At 43.9% G+C, this 13,476-nt stretch overlaps 1 protein-coding gene across 1 annotated transcript in view; it reads right to left on the reverse strand.

The window, feature by feature from the left end:
- Window positions 1-3,083, reverse strand: part of gfra2b (GDNF family receptor alpha 2b) — an 85,493-nt gene extending 82,410 nt beyond the window's left edge. The window contains exon 1 of the mRNA XM_028600886.1: window positions 2,951-3,083. Within this exon, the coding sequence (XP_028456687.1) occupies window positions 2,951-3,083 (133 nt within the window). The remainder of the gene's footprint in view (window positions 1-2,950) is intronic.
- Window positions 3,084-13,476: the final 10,393 nt, after the last annotated feature.

Genomic DNA, 13,476 nt, shown 5'->3' on the forward strand with positions numbered 1-13,476 from the left:
TACCCAGCTGCCCTTAAAGCCCCGACTGGCACGTCATAATTCAGCGTGCTTTATAGAAGCTTTCTGCACATACTGCCTGGATCAGCTTGAAATTGTAGCCTGCAGCAGAGCGTCAGCGGCTGCCAGATTGTTAACACAGATTCTGGAAAGAGTCTTTGGAGCCACGGTGATTTTGGATGCAAAACAATCACCCGTACATCACAAGCAGTTTGAGATAAGAGCTGCTACGAAAGACACCTCTTTGTCATTATTTGTGCATTTTTGAAAGACAGAGACTCAAAGAAACACATTTTTAGTATTCAGAGTTTTCCCTCGCTTTTTGGAAGACGTTAGCCTTGAAATCTAGATGCCCCCTAGTGGCAGCAAATGTAATCTGCAGCCAGGGTCGTCTAGCAACTCTCCGTTGGCTTGCAAGCTGGAAAAACCAAACTCTGGTCAGGCCAATCACATCGTGTATAGGAGTCGGTGGGCGGGGCTTAACATAATGACGGCAGAGTTGCGACGGTTCCAGGTGAATTCCCTGCTACTTGAAAACAAAGAAGATGGCTGCTGCTGGAGAACAGGGGTCTTTGGAATCGGCTTTGGCCGCGACTCTGGAAGATTTGGAGTTCAGCTTTTCTTTGAGAAAAGAACAAACAACGGCACTGAAGTCATTCTTAAAAAAGGAAGATATGTTCGGAGTTCAAAGTTGAATCTATCAACTAGCGTTGCTCTGGTTGGTTGTAGCGCTATCCTATTGCGTGCAGAGAGAATGTGAAAGACAACCGTTTGTCCTGCCCCTTGGATTGAGCCCTGACCAATGGGGAGTTCCCAGACCCAACATCTGGATGTGGGGCTGGCTGGTCAGGCTACGAAGACGTAGGTGCCCGTATTTGGCGGGGGGGTTTAGGCGTCCTTCCTCAGGTCAAATTTGACGCATTTTCAAAGTTTTTTTATCTCAGAAATATGAGTTTCTTACAACCTAATTGCCCCATTGAACCCATACAACATTCTTCGCAGGTAAAATTCATGATAACTTCCATTGAATTTTGGTCATTTAATTCTATTTCATAGCATTTGAAAACCGTCTCCTGACATAGACTCACTCAACATCCTCTGATCTTAAACATCAGTCAAAATAATTCATAATTTCAGCTTTTTTTCAAACTCCAAAATTAGGTATAATGTCATTTAAATTAGGTTCATGGACCATAAATGAAAGAAAGTGTTAATAAAACGCCAAAAACATAAAAAATGCACCCAAAAACGTTTCACAGAAGGACAAGTTCACAGTCGACAGGAAGACAACACAAGGGTTAAAAAAAAAATTCATTTTCCCAAAACATTTTGTGTCTCTTTGTAGTCATGTTGCGTCTCTCTTGCACATCAATTTTAGACCGTTATAATCACCATATCTGTGTCTGAAACATTGGAAAGGCTAGAGCTAGATAATAGATACATAACACTCAAAAAGCTTAACAATCAAGGACCAGACATGTTAAGTATATCGACATGCTTTTATTAAATAAAAGTAACATGTGCAAACTCTCTGGTTCTGTGGACATTTCTGAGAGAAAACAAGTTTCCATGTTTGTGGTTTGGTGCACAGCTAGATTCGCCCAAATGTATTGTGAACCTAAATTGATATGCGGGCCGGATCAACATTTCCGAGGAGCCGGGTTTGGCCCGCGGGCCTTGAGTTTGACACCTGTGTACTACAATCAAGTCTCTGTGGTCTTTGGGCGATTCTTTGTGTCTCTTTGTGGTAGTTTTGCATCTCTTTATTATTACCTCCATATCTGTGTCTGAAACGTTGGAAAAGCTACAGCTATATGATACATATCTAACACTCAGGCTGCAAACTACGGGGGAGCTCGGCTCCCCTTAATAAGACATGGGCTCCCCTGAAAACGTGATTTGTGAAATTTTAAGGGGGGTCTCTAAAAATATTGACAATGTGTCATTTTGACGTGCAATTTCAATTTTTTTTACAGTTTTTTTGGATTGCTTAAGCACGATTTTCAAAACAGGGCCCGTGTTTTCAAAACACTACACACAATTAGCACAACCACACACCCAATTAGCAAAACACTACAGATCCTTTGCATAATCAAACACTCTTGTAAAAACTATACACTTTTGTTTAAAAACCACACTTTGTTACCATATGAAACACACACATTTCACATTACTATACTCTGTTTGCACGAGTTACACTCTTCTGTGATAAACCTAAAACACTTTTAGCACTTCTACTTCCCTATGATTAGAGTAGGCTACCATCAACAAAGTACAAATATAATGTAAATTCACCAAACACTACACAAGACCAATGTTGCAGACTGAAGAAACTCATTTATTTCTCAACACGCCCAAAATGTTGAAATGGAGATTCATAATACTGTACCAAAATGTCACTTTACGTATTGTACTGTAAGTTTACTGTAAAAAAACCAAACGCAACAAAACTAGACATTGTCTCTTCGCCTAGCTGGATCTGGCCAGAGAATTTCATCAACATCGCAGGCAATGTTGTCATTAGCAAGACACCTTGGAAAGAAACGTCTTGAATGACGAATCCATCCTTGCATTGCTGCTACCTCCATCTGGTCACAGGCCTCCTCCATGGCTTGGATGAGGGGTACCTCAGCCTGGAGACGGAGTTCATATACCTTCCACCGCCATGCCGAGAAAAACTCTTCTATAGGGTTGAGGAATGGAGAGTATGCTGGAAGATATAGGACGGTGAAATGTGGATGTTGCTGAAACCAGTTCTGAACCAGAGCAGAGCGGTGGTAAGACACATTGTCCCAGAAAACAATGTATTGCATATGATCGATTTGATTTGCTGCGGTTATGTTGTGCAATTGGTCCAAGAATGTAAGTATGAGTGCTGTGTTGTAAGGGCCCATATGGGCATGGCGGTGGAGGACCCCATTCTGTGTAATGGCTGCACAGAGTGTTATATTACCCCCAGGTTGCCCTGGGACATCGACTATAGCCCTGTGGCCAATGATGTTTCTTCCCCTCCTTCGTGCTCTCGTCAGGTTGAACCCAGCCTCATCTACGTCAATGAACTCATGCTGGATCTCCTCTCCATCCATTCATAAAACTCTCTGAAGAACAGTGTCAGGCAAAATTGTGTAGTTCAGTGTAGATGTAGTATACATATTACAGTACAGTAAAAGATTATGAGACAGTATGCAAGATCACACTGCTAAAGTGAATACATACCTCTGCATAATCATGCCGCAGTCGTTTCACCCTTTCGGAATTGCGCTCGAAAGGCACTCCATAAATTTGCTTCATTTGAATATGTTTTTTTTAGGATGCGTGCCAGTGTTGATGTTGAGACCTGATGGATATCGTTGAAACTGGCGTGGTCATTGACAATGTTAATTTGGAGCTGATTGAGTGTTATAGCATTGTTGGCCAAAACCATGTTTACTATCTCCCTCTCTTGCTGTTCTGTGAACATAGGAGGCCTTCCCCCTTGTCGTTCCTGATCCTCAATCCTATGTAGAAAAAAAAAACAGTATACAATAGTACAGTAATTTCACAGGAAAAGGTAACAGAAGTGCTGATAGTGCATAGAATACAGTACTGTAAGCAGTTACTGAAACCGTGCAGATGTGTTTGATATGATGATATTTTTACAATACCTATTTTCCAGTCAAAATGTTCTTATCACACTTGCCACTGTGTATCGGCTTAGATTTGGCTGTACTCGCAGTCCAGCCTCCCTCAGCGGCAGGCTATGGTTGACAACGTGGTCAACCAGTGTTGCGCGGATCTCATTTGTCAGATTCGGTCCTCTTTGAGCACCTTCTTGTCTTCCTCTTCCTCTTCCTCTAGGAAGTAGAGTGCTTATACACCTGATTGGTGTGTCTACAATTAAGCAAACAAGTGTTTGCACACCTGATGACTGTGTTGAACCAATTGGTTGGACGGTGCGGTAATTTGACAGTCAGTGCTTTGGTATTGCAAGGAAGTGACTTCATGATAGATTTTTTTGTGTAATGTACAGTTTGTTTAATTTTAGTGTGTTTTAATGTTTAATTCCTGTTTTGAAAATCGTGCTTAAGCAATCCAAAAAAAACTGTAATACATGTTAACTCAAGGATTCATAGAAAAAATATAAACGTTGGAGGCCATTAATCGGCGTACAAAGTCCTTGAAATCCATTCTGCAGTTAGCATCATATAGCCATGGCAAAAAGAAAACAAGGCAGTTTAATACATTTTTGTCTTACTAAAAAATTGTGTAGCAGTGATGTTAATAGCACGACCGATTCACCTGCTGCAAGCCCTGTTGGCACACTTCCCACCAGGGTGGCAATGCAAGAAGAAGCTGAAGAAATAATGTCCTCTCTGGCTGAAGATGGTGGTGGTAACAGCTCGTCAAAGGCCGGTCACCATCCTAACCCCTCTTTGCTCCTCTCTTCTGTTAAATTGGAACAGCATTTTTAACATTAATATCCGTTCCCCCAGCCTGCCTATGGTCCCCCAGTGGCTAGAAATGGTGATAGGTGTAAACGAGCCCTGGGTATCCTGCTCTGCCTTTGAGAAAATGAAAGGTCAGATGGGCCAATCTGGAATCTTCCCTTTATGAGGTCATAAGGGGAAAGGTTACCTCCCCTTTCTCTGTTTTGCCCGCCCAGAGAATTTGCCCCCCCCATGAGAGAGAGAGAGAGACATCATGGCTTTCAAACGAGCAACGTGGCAGTTGGTCAAGACCACACCCCCACCCTCCACCTTGGTCCCCACCCCCCCCTCCTCAATAGCTACAGACACAGAAATGGCACATCCTAAGGAAAGCTCATTGTGGGACTGGCTCTAGTGGCTGTAATTCTGCACCAAGGCTGAATTTTGGGAAAGAGACTTCAGATACAGTATTAGGGGACCACTAAGGTCTATATAAAAGAGACTTCAGATACAGTATTAGGGGACCACTAAGGTCTATATTAAAGAGACTTCAGATACAGTATTAGGGGACCACTAAGGTCTATATAAAAGAGACTTCAGATACAGTATTAGGGGACCACTAAGGTCTATATAAAAGAGACTTTATATACAGTATTAGGGGACCACTAAGGTCTATATAAAAGAGACTTCAGATACAGTATTAGGGGACCACTAAGGTCTATATAAAAGAGACTTCAGATACAGTATTAGGGGACCACTAAGGTCTATATAAAAGAGACTTCAGATACAGTATTAGGGTACTGCACCTAAACCTTATAATATCTGAATACAAGCTGATGTTCACAACGAGGTGGAAACAAACAAATTAAGAAGAGAAAGTGTGACAACCAAAAGCAGATGCAGTCTTCTGGGAAATCACTTTTACAACACAATGCATGCAACTCTCAGACAGCTCCAGGATTAGTCTGTCTCCTTATCCTCTGTTTTTCTCAATCTGTACACATCTTCTTAAATTCAACTTTTAGGGTATTAGTATATAACGGCTCTGCATGTTTTTTTTAATTTCATATCAAAATGTTCAGAACAAACTCAGCTTTCTCTATAGTGAAGCCCAAATATCGAACCCAGTCTCAAGGCAGTTCGAGAAATGTTCACGTAATTTAATCTTTTTATTCGTGTACACGGACACGTTTATCTTGTTTTTTTTCTTGATGGTCAGCACGTTTTTTAAACTCATGTATTTCAATGGGAAGCATCTTTCGTGATCACAGCACGATTCCTCGATAATAACATTAAAAGAACAACCTGATCTCACAGAATTCCGTGAAATGAACACGGCCCCTTAAGTTAAGGAAAAGGTCGTTGGGGGGACATGATCCCCGGTCTCCTGGGTGAAAGTCGTCTGTTTGACCCATCCACCACCCCAACCAACCTCCCTATGCTAATCTTCGGGCTTTCATAATACTCTCTACCCAACCCAGTCTCTTGCCAACTGGCAGAAAGAATCGTGCTGGGATCACGAAAGATGCTTCCCATTGAAAAATATTAGTTTAAAAAAACTTGCTGACCATCACGAAAAAAAACAAGTTAAATGTGTCCGTGTACACGAATCAAGAGATTAAATTAGCTGAACATTTCACGAACTGCCGTGAGACTGGGCTGAAATATCTTCTAGAGCGATGTGTAAAGAGATAACTTGACCCGAAAAAGCTAAAAAGTTGAATTTTGCCTTTTTGAAATCCTTTAAATCTCATGTGAATACAAACATTTACTCATGTGGACAAATTGTTGTTGTTGGTTGACTGTAACTCATGAAGCACTCCACTGGTTAACACGTTTGTTTTTTTATCAATAGGCTGATTTATATTTGCTAATAATATGTTGGATTCATGTTAAGACATTTAAATTTTTTTTTAACCCAAAAAATGTCTAATTTGCCGTGTGAGTGACGTGGAAGCAAATATTCTGCCAATTTCAGCAACAGCTTGGAATAAGAATAAGATATTTGAGAAAACATGGCTTTCATCCACCGACACAACTGTCTGCCTCAGAGGGTTGAACCTCTGATTTCTCTCTCTCTCTCTCTCTCTCCGTCTCTCCCTCTCTCCTGCACGAACCTGAACTTCCTGCAACGCTGACCTCTTTTACCTTGGCTGCTTGGCGCTAATTCAATTACAGCAACTAGGAGAAAAAGGCAATTACAATTAACACTGATTAATGAGGTGAAGTCAGAGGATAGATGATTGGAGGACATTAGGAGGGGGACGATTACGGCGCCAGGGGAACAAAATGATTCCCACCCACGGTCTTCAGAGGGGGAATCAGCGCTCGGTGTGGGGAAAGTTAGGCCAGAGGTTAAACAGCACTCCGAATCAAGTCAGAATCATTCTGCAGTTCATCACAACAAGCAGGTATATGTGTGTGTGTGTGCGAGCAGGCGCACATGTGCGTTTAAAAAGGTATAAAGTGAGAAATGTATCATGTAAAAGCGACTGACGTTGCCTGTTGACTTTCTTTCTTTCATTCATTCATTCATAACACGAGTCACATTCAACAACTAAAAAAAACTTAATTATTCTCTCACTGCGGCTCAGAGAAAACAGGATCTGACTGTGAATAGACAATCTTTCAGATAGTGAGATGTGATGATTATAAATAATAACCCATATTCCCCGGGTAACTTATGTTTTTATTCATCAGCTCTGTGAAATTTAGCTCCTGGTAAATTGCACCCAGTCAGATCAGAAATGATTTGGCAATAATCAGACTTTAATTCATACTTTAGTTTCTTGGTGTTGTAGTTTATTCGGACTGAAGTTATCTGCCTTAATGCTCTGCATTACTTTTATTTAGTCATTAGTTTACCCATCTTAACACATGGGGTCATACATGTCAATAATTCACGTTTAAAATGTCAACTATAGGCTATATAATTTAAAAATTTAGTGCATTTGAATACCTTAAAAAAAGGTAAATAAGAAGATGTTCATTTCAGTACAGGCAAAAAAAAGACCAACAAAAACAGAATCATCATCAAACAAATCTTTCAAATGATTGTAAATTATTCAAATAAGGATTTCCATGTTCAGAAAGGAGAAGGAAGAAGTTATGATTGTCCATCCATCTTCGTCCGCTTATCCGGTGTTGGGTCGCGGGGGGAGCAGCTCCAGCAGGGGATCCCAAACTTCCCTTTCCCGAGCAACATTAACCAGCTCCGACTGGGGGATCCCGAGGAGTTCCCAGGCCAGGTTGGAGATATAATCCCTCCACCTAGTCCTGGGTCTTCCTCGAGGCCTCTTCCCAGCTGGACGTGCCTGGAACACCTCCTTAGGGAGGCATCCTTTCCAGATGCCCGAACCACCTCCACTGGCTCCTTTCGACGCGAAGGAGCAGCGGCTCTACTCTGAGCTCCTCACGGATGACTGAGCTTCTCACCCTATCTCTAAGGGAGACGCCAGCCACCCTCCTGAGGAAACCCATTTTGGCCTCTTGTACCCTGGATCTCGTTCTTTCGGTCATGACCCAGCCCTCACGACCATAGGTGAGGGTAGGAACGAAAACTGACCGGTAGATCGAGAGCTTTGCCTTCTGGCTCAGCTCTCTTTTCGTCACAACGGTGCGATAAATTGAATGTAATACCGCACCCGCTGCACCGATTCTCCGACCAATCTCCCGCTCGATTATCCCTTCACTCGCGAACAAAACTCCAAGGTACTTGAACTCCTTCACTTGGGGTAAGGACTCAATCCCTACCTGGAGTAGGCACTCCATCGGTTTCCTGCTGAGAACCATGGCCTCAGATTTATAGGTGCTGATCCTCATCCCAACCGCTTCACACTCGGCTACGAACTGATCCAGTGAGTGCTGAAGGTCGCAAGCCGATGATGCCATCAGGACCACATCATCTGCAAAGAGCAGCGATGAGATCCCCAGCCCACCCAACCGCAACCCCTCCCCACCCCGCCTCGATATCCTGTCCATAAATGTTACAAACAAGATTGGTGACAAAGCGCAGCCCTGGCAGAGGCCAACCCTCACCTGAAACGAGTTTGACTTACTGCCGAGAACCCGGACACAGCTCTCCCTTTGGTCGTACAGAGATTGGATGGCCCTGAGTAGAGACCCCCTCACCCCATACTCCTGCAGCACCTCCCACAGTATCTCCCGGGGGACCCGGTCATACGCATTTTCCAGATCCACAAAACACATGTGGACCGGATGGGCATACTCCCAGGCTCCCTCCAGGATCCTTGCGAGAGTGAAGAGCTGGTCCGTTGTTCCACGACCAGGACGGAATCCGCATTGTTCCTCTTCAATCTGAGGTTCGACTATCGGCCGAACCCTCCTTTCCAGCACCTTGGAGTAGACTTTACCAGGGAGGCTGAGAAGTGTGATACCCCTGTAATTGGCACACACCCTCTTGTCCCCCTTTTTAAAAAGGGGAACCACCACCCGGTCTGCCACTCCTTTGGCACCGTCCCAGACTTCCACGCAATGTTGAAGAGGCGTGTCAACAAGGACAGCCCCTCCACACCCAGAGCCTTGAGCATTTCTGGACGGATCTCATCAATCCCCGGGGCTTTGCCACTGTGGAATTGTTTGACTACATCAGTGACTTCCACCTGGGAAATTGACAATGATCCCCCATCATCCTCCAGCTCTGCCTCTAACAAAGAGGGCGTATTAGTCGGATTCAGGAGTTCCTCAAAGTGCTCCTTCCACCGCCCTATTACCTACTCAGTTAAGGTCAACAGTGTCCCATCCTTACTGTACACAGCTTGGATGGTTCCCCGCTTCCTCCTCCTGAGGTGGCGAACAGTTTTCCAGAAGCACCTTGGTGCCGACCGAAAGTCCTTCTCCATGTCTTCTCCAAACTTCTCCCACACCCGCTGCTTTGCCTCTTTCACGGCAGAGGCTGCCGCCCTTCGGGCCCTTCGGTACCCTGCAACCGCCTCCGGAGTCCTCTGGGATAACATATCCCGGAAAGACTCCTTCTTCAGTCGGACGGCTTCCCTGACCACCGGTGTCCACCATGGTGTTCGAGGGTTACCGCCCCTTGAGGCACCTAAGACCCTAAGACCACAGCTCCTCGCCGCAGCTTCAGCAATGGAAACTTTGAACATTGTCCACTTGGGTTCAATGCCCCCAGCCTCCACAGGGATGCACAAAAAGCTCCGCCGGAGGTGTGAGTTGAAAGTCTGTCGGACAGGGGCCTCCTCCAGACGTTCCCAATTTACCCGCACTACCCGTTTGGGCTTACCAGGTCTGTCCAGAGTCTTCCCCCACCCCCTGACTCAACTCACCACCAGATGGTGATCGGTTGACAGCTCCGCCCCTCTCTTCACCCGAGTGTCCAAAACATACGGCCTCAGATCAGATGAAACGATTATAAAATCGATCATTGACCTTTGGCCTAGGGTGCTCTGGTACCACGTACACTTATGAGCATCCCTATGTTCGAACATGGTGTTTGTTATAGACAATCCATGACAAGCACAGAAGTCCAACAACAAACAACCACTCTGGTTTAGATCAGGGAGGCCGTTCCTCCCAATCACGCCTCTCCATGTGTCTCCATCATTGCCCACGTGCGCGTTAAAGTCCCCCAGCAGAACAATGGAGTCCCCCACTGGAGCCCCATGCAGGACTCCAGTCAAGGTCTCCAAGAAGGCCGAATACTCCGAACTCTTGTTTGGTGCATATGCACAAACAACAGTCAGAGTTTTCCCCCCCACAACCCGCAGGCGTAGGGAGGCGACCCTTGTAATGGAAAAATTACATTTAAGCACAATTCCTTATATTTTTATGTTTAATTCATACTTTACTTCTCTCACAAATGCTGAAAGAGTTTATCTCATTTCCCACATGCAGATTTTGATTCTAACTTTGTGAGACACCCAGTCTGGAACATTATGTGAGCACTGTTAGCCTGAACAGATAAAGGTACAAGGTCACTCTAAAACTATCTCTAGTTTTCCCATGCCAGTTAAGATGTAACTGGGGGGTGAAAGTCATACAGGGAGGAGGAGGTGAGATGTCTCCAAGATGTCTCTTGTATTTCTCTGATTGTCTTCATGTGTATCAGATTGCCTGTCAAAATTGTAGCGTCATACTAAGCCAAGTGCGTATGTGCTGTCACTCTGAAGATGCATAAAAGCCTGGTGTTCTGTTCACTCATTGGAGAAACTGACTCCACACTTATACATACTTTGTGAAATCATGTTGATCCTATTTGCAAATATATCTTTTTTAATAAAATACAAAAACCCAATTTGGTTTTAGTCTCAGTCCGTCTTATTTGTTTCAATTTACTAAACTCTGAAAACTCTTCCCCCTGCTGCAAAGGAAACTTCCACTACACCCTCTCGTCCACCGGGGTAAACTCCAACGCAGCGGCGCTCAGCCGGGGGCTTGTGAGTATCCCCACACCCCCCCGGCGCCTCACACCCTGGGCAACTCCGGAGAAGAAAAGAGTCCAACCCCTATCCAGGAGTATGGTTCCAGAACCGAGACGCGTAGAGGTAAGCCCCACCAGATCTAACCGGTAGCGCTCCACCTCCCGCACCAGTTCCGGCTCCTTCCCCCACAGAGAGGTGAAGTTCCACGTCCCCAGAGCCAGCGTCTGCTGCCCGAGTCTGGTCCGTCGAGGCCCCTGACCTTCACTGCCACCCGTGTAACAGCGCATCCGACCCCAGCGGTTCCTCCCACAGGTGGTGGGCCCATGGGATGGAGAGGGAGTTGCCACGTTGCTTCTTGTGGTAAACCCGGCCACCAGGTGCTTGCTGACGAGCCCGCCATCTGGGCCTGGCTCCAGACGGGGGGCCCCAGGCTTCCTCCGGGCAGGGTAACTTCACCTCTTCTACGTTGTTTCATAGGGTTTTTGAACCATTCTTTGTCTGGCCCCTCACCTGAGACCACTTTGCCTTGGGAGACCCTACCAGGAGCACACAGCTCCAGACAAAACAGCCCTCAGGTTCATAGGGACACACAAACCTCTCCACCACGATAAGGTGATGGTTCCCGGAGAGGAATGATTGTACTTAAGTTAAATACAAAACAATTTAATTCTTCACTTATTTATTCCTACATACATACATACACACACACACATACATATACACACATATATACACATGCATACATACATACATACATACATACATATATACATACATACAAACATGCATATACACTTACCTACATACATAAATACATACATACATACATACTTGCACACATACATACATGCATACCTACATGCATACATACATACACACACACACAAAGAAACATAGACATTTTTCCCAGCTATGCCCTATCAGTAGCCATTTTCATCTGTCAGTTATTAGACCTATATGAGACACAACTCACTCTTTCATAGCACATATTTCATTTGATTAGTGCATCATTCTCTGTTTATATCACAGAAGATCAGATTTGGACTCTATATCTTTCATCTCATGTGAAATATGCGGCCCTTGATCTGTGGATGCTGTTGATGATGTTTTGAAGTCATTATGAACCCTCTTTCATGTGAACAGCAAGATGAGAAAACAGCATCAAAATCAAACTATGAACCTTTTGTTAACATCTCGGTAGTCAGGAGTGACCCGGTTCAGTTACCAGAAGTTCCGCCGGATGTCCCTCACTATTCGCTTTCTTTGAGTCAGTAGCAGTTTTTGGCACGGGCAAAGCGGGCAAAAAATATTCACATTTTACATGAAAAAAGTTACTCTCAAATGTGTCCATTATGAGACGTTGCATAGCATTACTATATGTGCTGGGGGTACATTTTCACATAATTTATATACAAATGGACACCTGAGTATTACCCCCATATTGATATAAATACACCCAAAGCATGCTTTTATGGATATTGTAGTCAAATATAGTGATTGTGATGTCATAATCCGGCAACAAAGTAATCTGTATTTTCTCTCTTTAAAAAACTACTAATCGATTAAAGGTTAAGGCTGGTGGCAGTCTGTATTTTTTAATCAATAAATCCCATTAAAAGACCCACACCACAGCCTGATATATCTTCTTCCTCCAAAAACACATCAATGAGCAGCATGTTGATAGGAAGTGATTAGCTAGTTGTACACAGGTCATACTGTACATACGACAGGTAGCTACAGTGCATGTAATTACCTAAGTGAAGGTGCATTAATTTACTACAAATGGATTTTAATCGATTCTTTAACCCCCAGGCCGCCAACACACATCCTATACACATGTGAAAGATTGACGTTTTCAGTAGAAATAAATGGGCTTGGGAATGTTGACAAGTATTGAGAGACAGCTTTGGTCTTTTCATGCCATTTGTTGTCAACAAATGACAAGAAATGTTATAAGAAAATATAACTGTTGGTGAAGAATTTTGTACGTTTTCATGGAGACATTATCTTTCGGGGAATGGTTGTAAAGATTTACAAACAACATGTTTAGGGCATTTCCTCTCTAACTGGGACGTTTTGGGACCGATTGGTGGGATTGCTGTGGACGAAGTACACACGGAGATACACTTGCATCATACACAAAAACTGAACTTTTAGTGGACATTAACTGATGTTGAACATTTGTCCTGTTGTGTTACATTGCAGCCCTGTTTACGGCTGCCTGTTACTGCATTCTCGGTCACTAATGAAAGAGTTCCCTCTGTCTGGAAATAAAAGAGCCGAGTCCTTTGTCAAACAGTTTTCCAGCGTTTAGAAGCAACCACTTTGAAGTAGAAGCACAGATGTGTATGTGTTTATTCTGCCGCAGCAGCAGCTTGGTGTCGGTTGCACAGGACTTAATTAAACGTCAGCATTATTTAAGGACATGATGTTTCCAGCTGGAATCAGACTGTTGCATTTTCTTGAACCAGCTGGAGGCATTTTGCTGCTACAGAGACAGACTCTCCACCCATCTGATTACAGCAGAATTAAGAGACTGTTGAGCAATTTGCAATGTTAAGAGACTATTTAAAATGAATATATTGAATGGATACGAAAAGGACTCGAGGTGTCAGCATTGTATACTGACTGTATGGTTCCTGGGCTTACATACTAAGTCTAGTTTGCATGGGCTA

Source organism: Perca flavescens, chromosome 16 (assembly GCF_004354835.1).
Source record: "Perca flavescens isolate YP-PL-M2 chromosome 16, PFLA_1.0, whole genome shotgun sequence".
Lineage (NCBI taxonomy): Eukaryota > Metazoa > Chordata > Actinopteri > Perciformes > Percidae > Perca > Perca flavescens.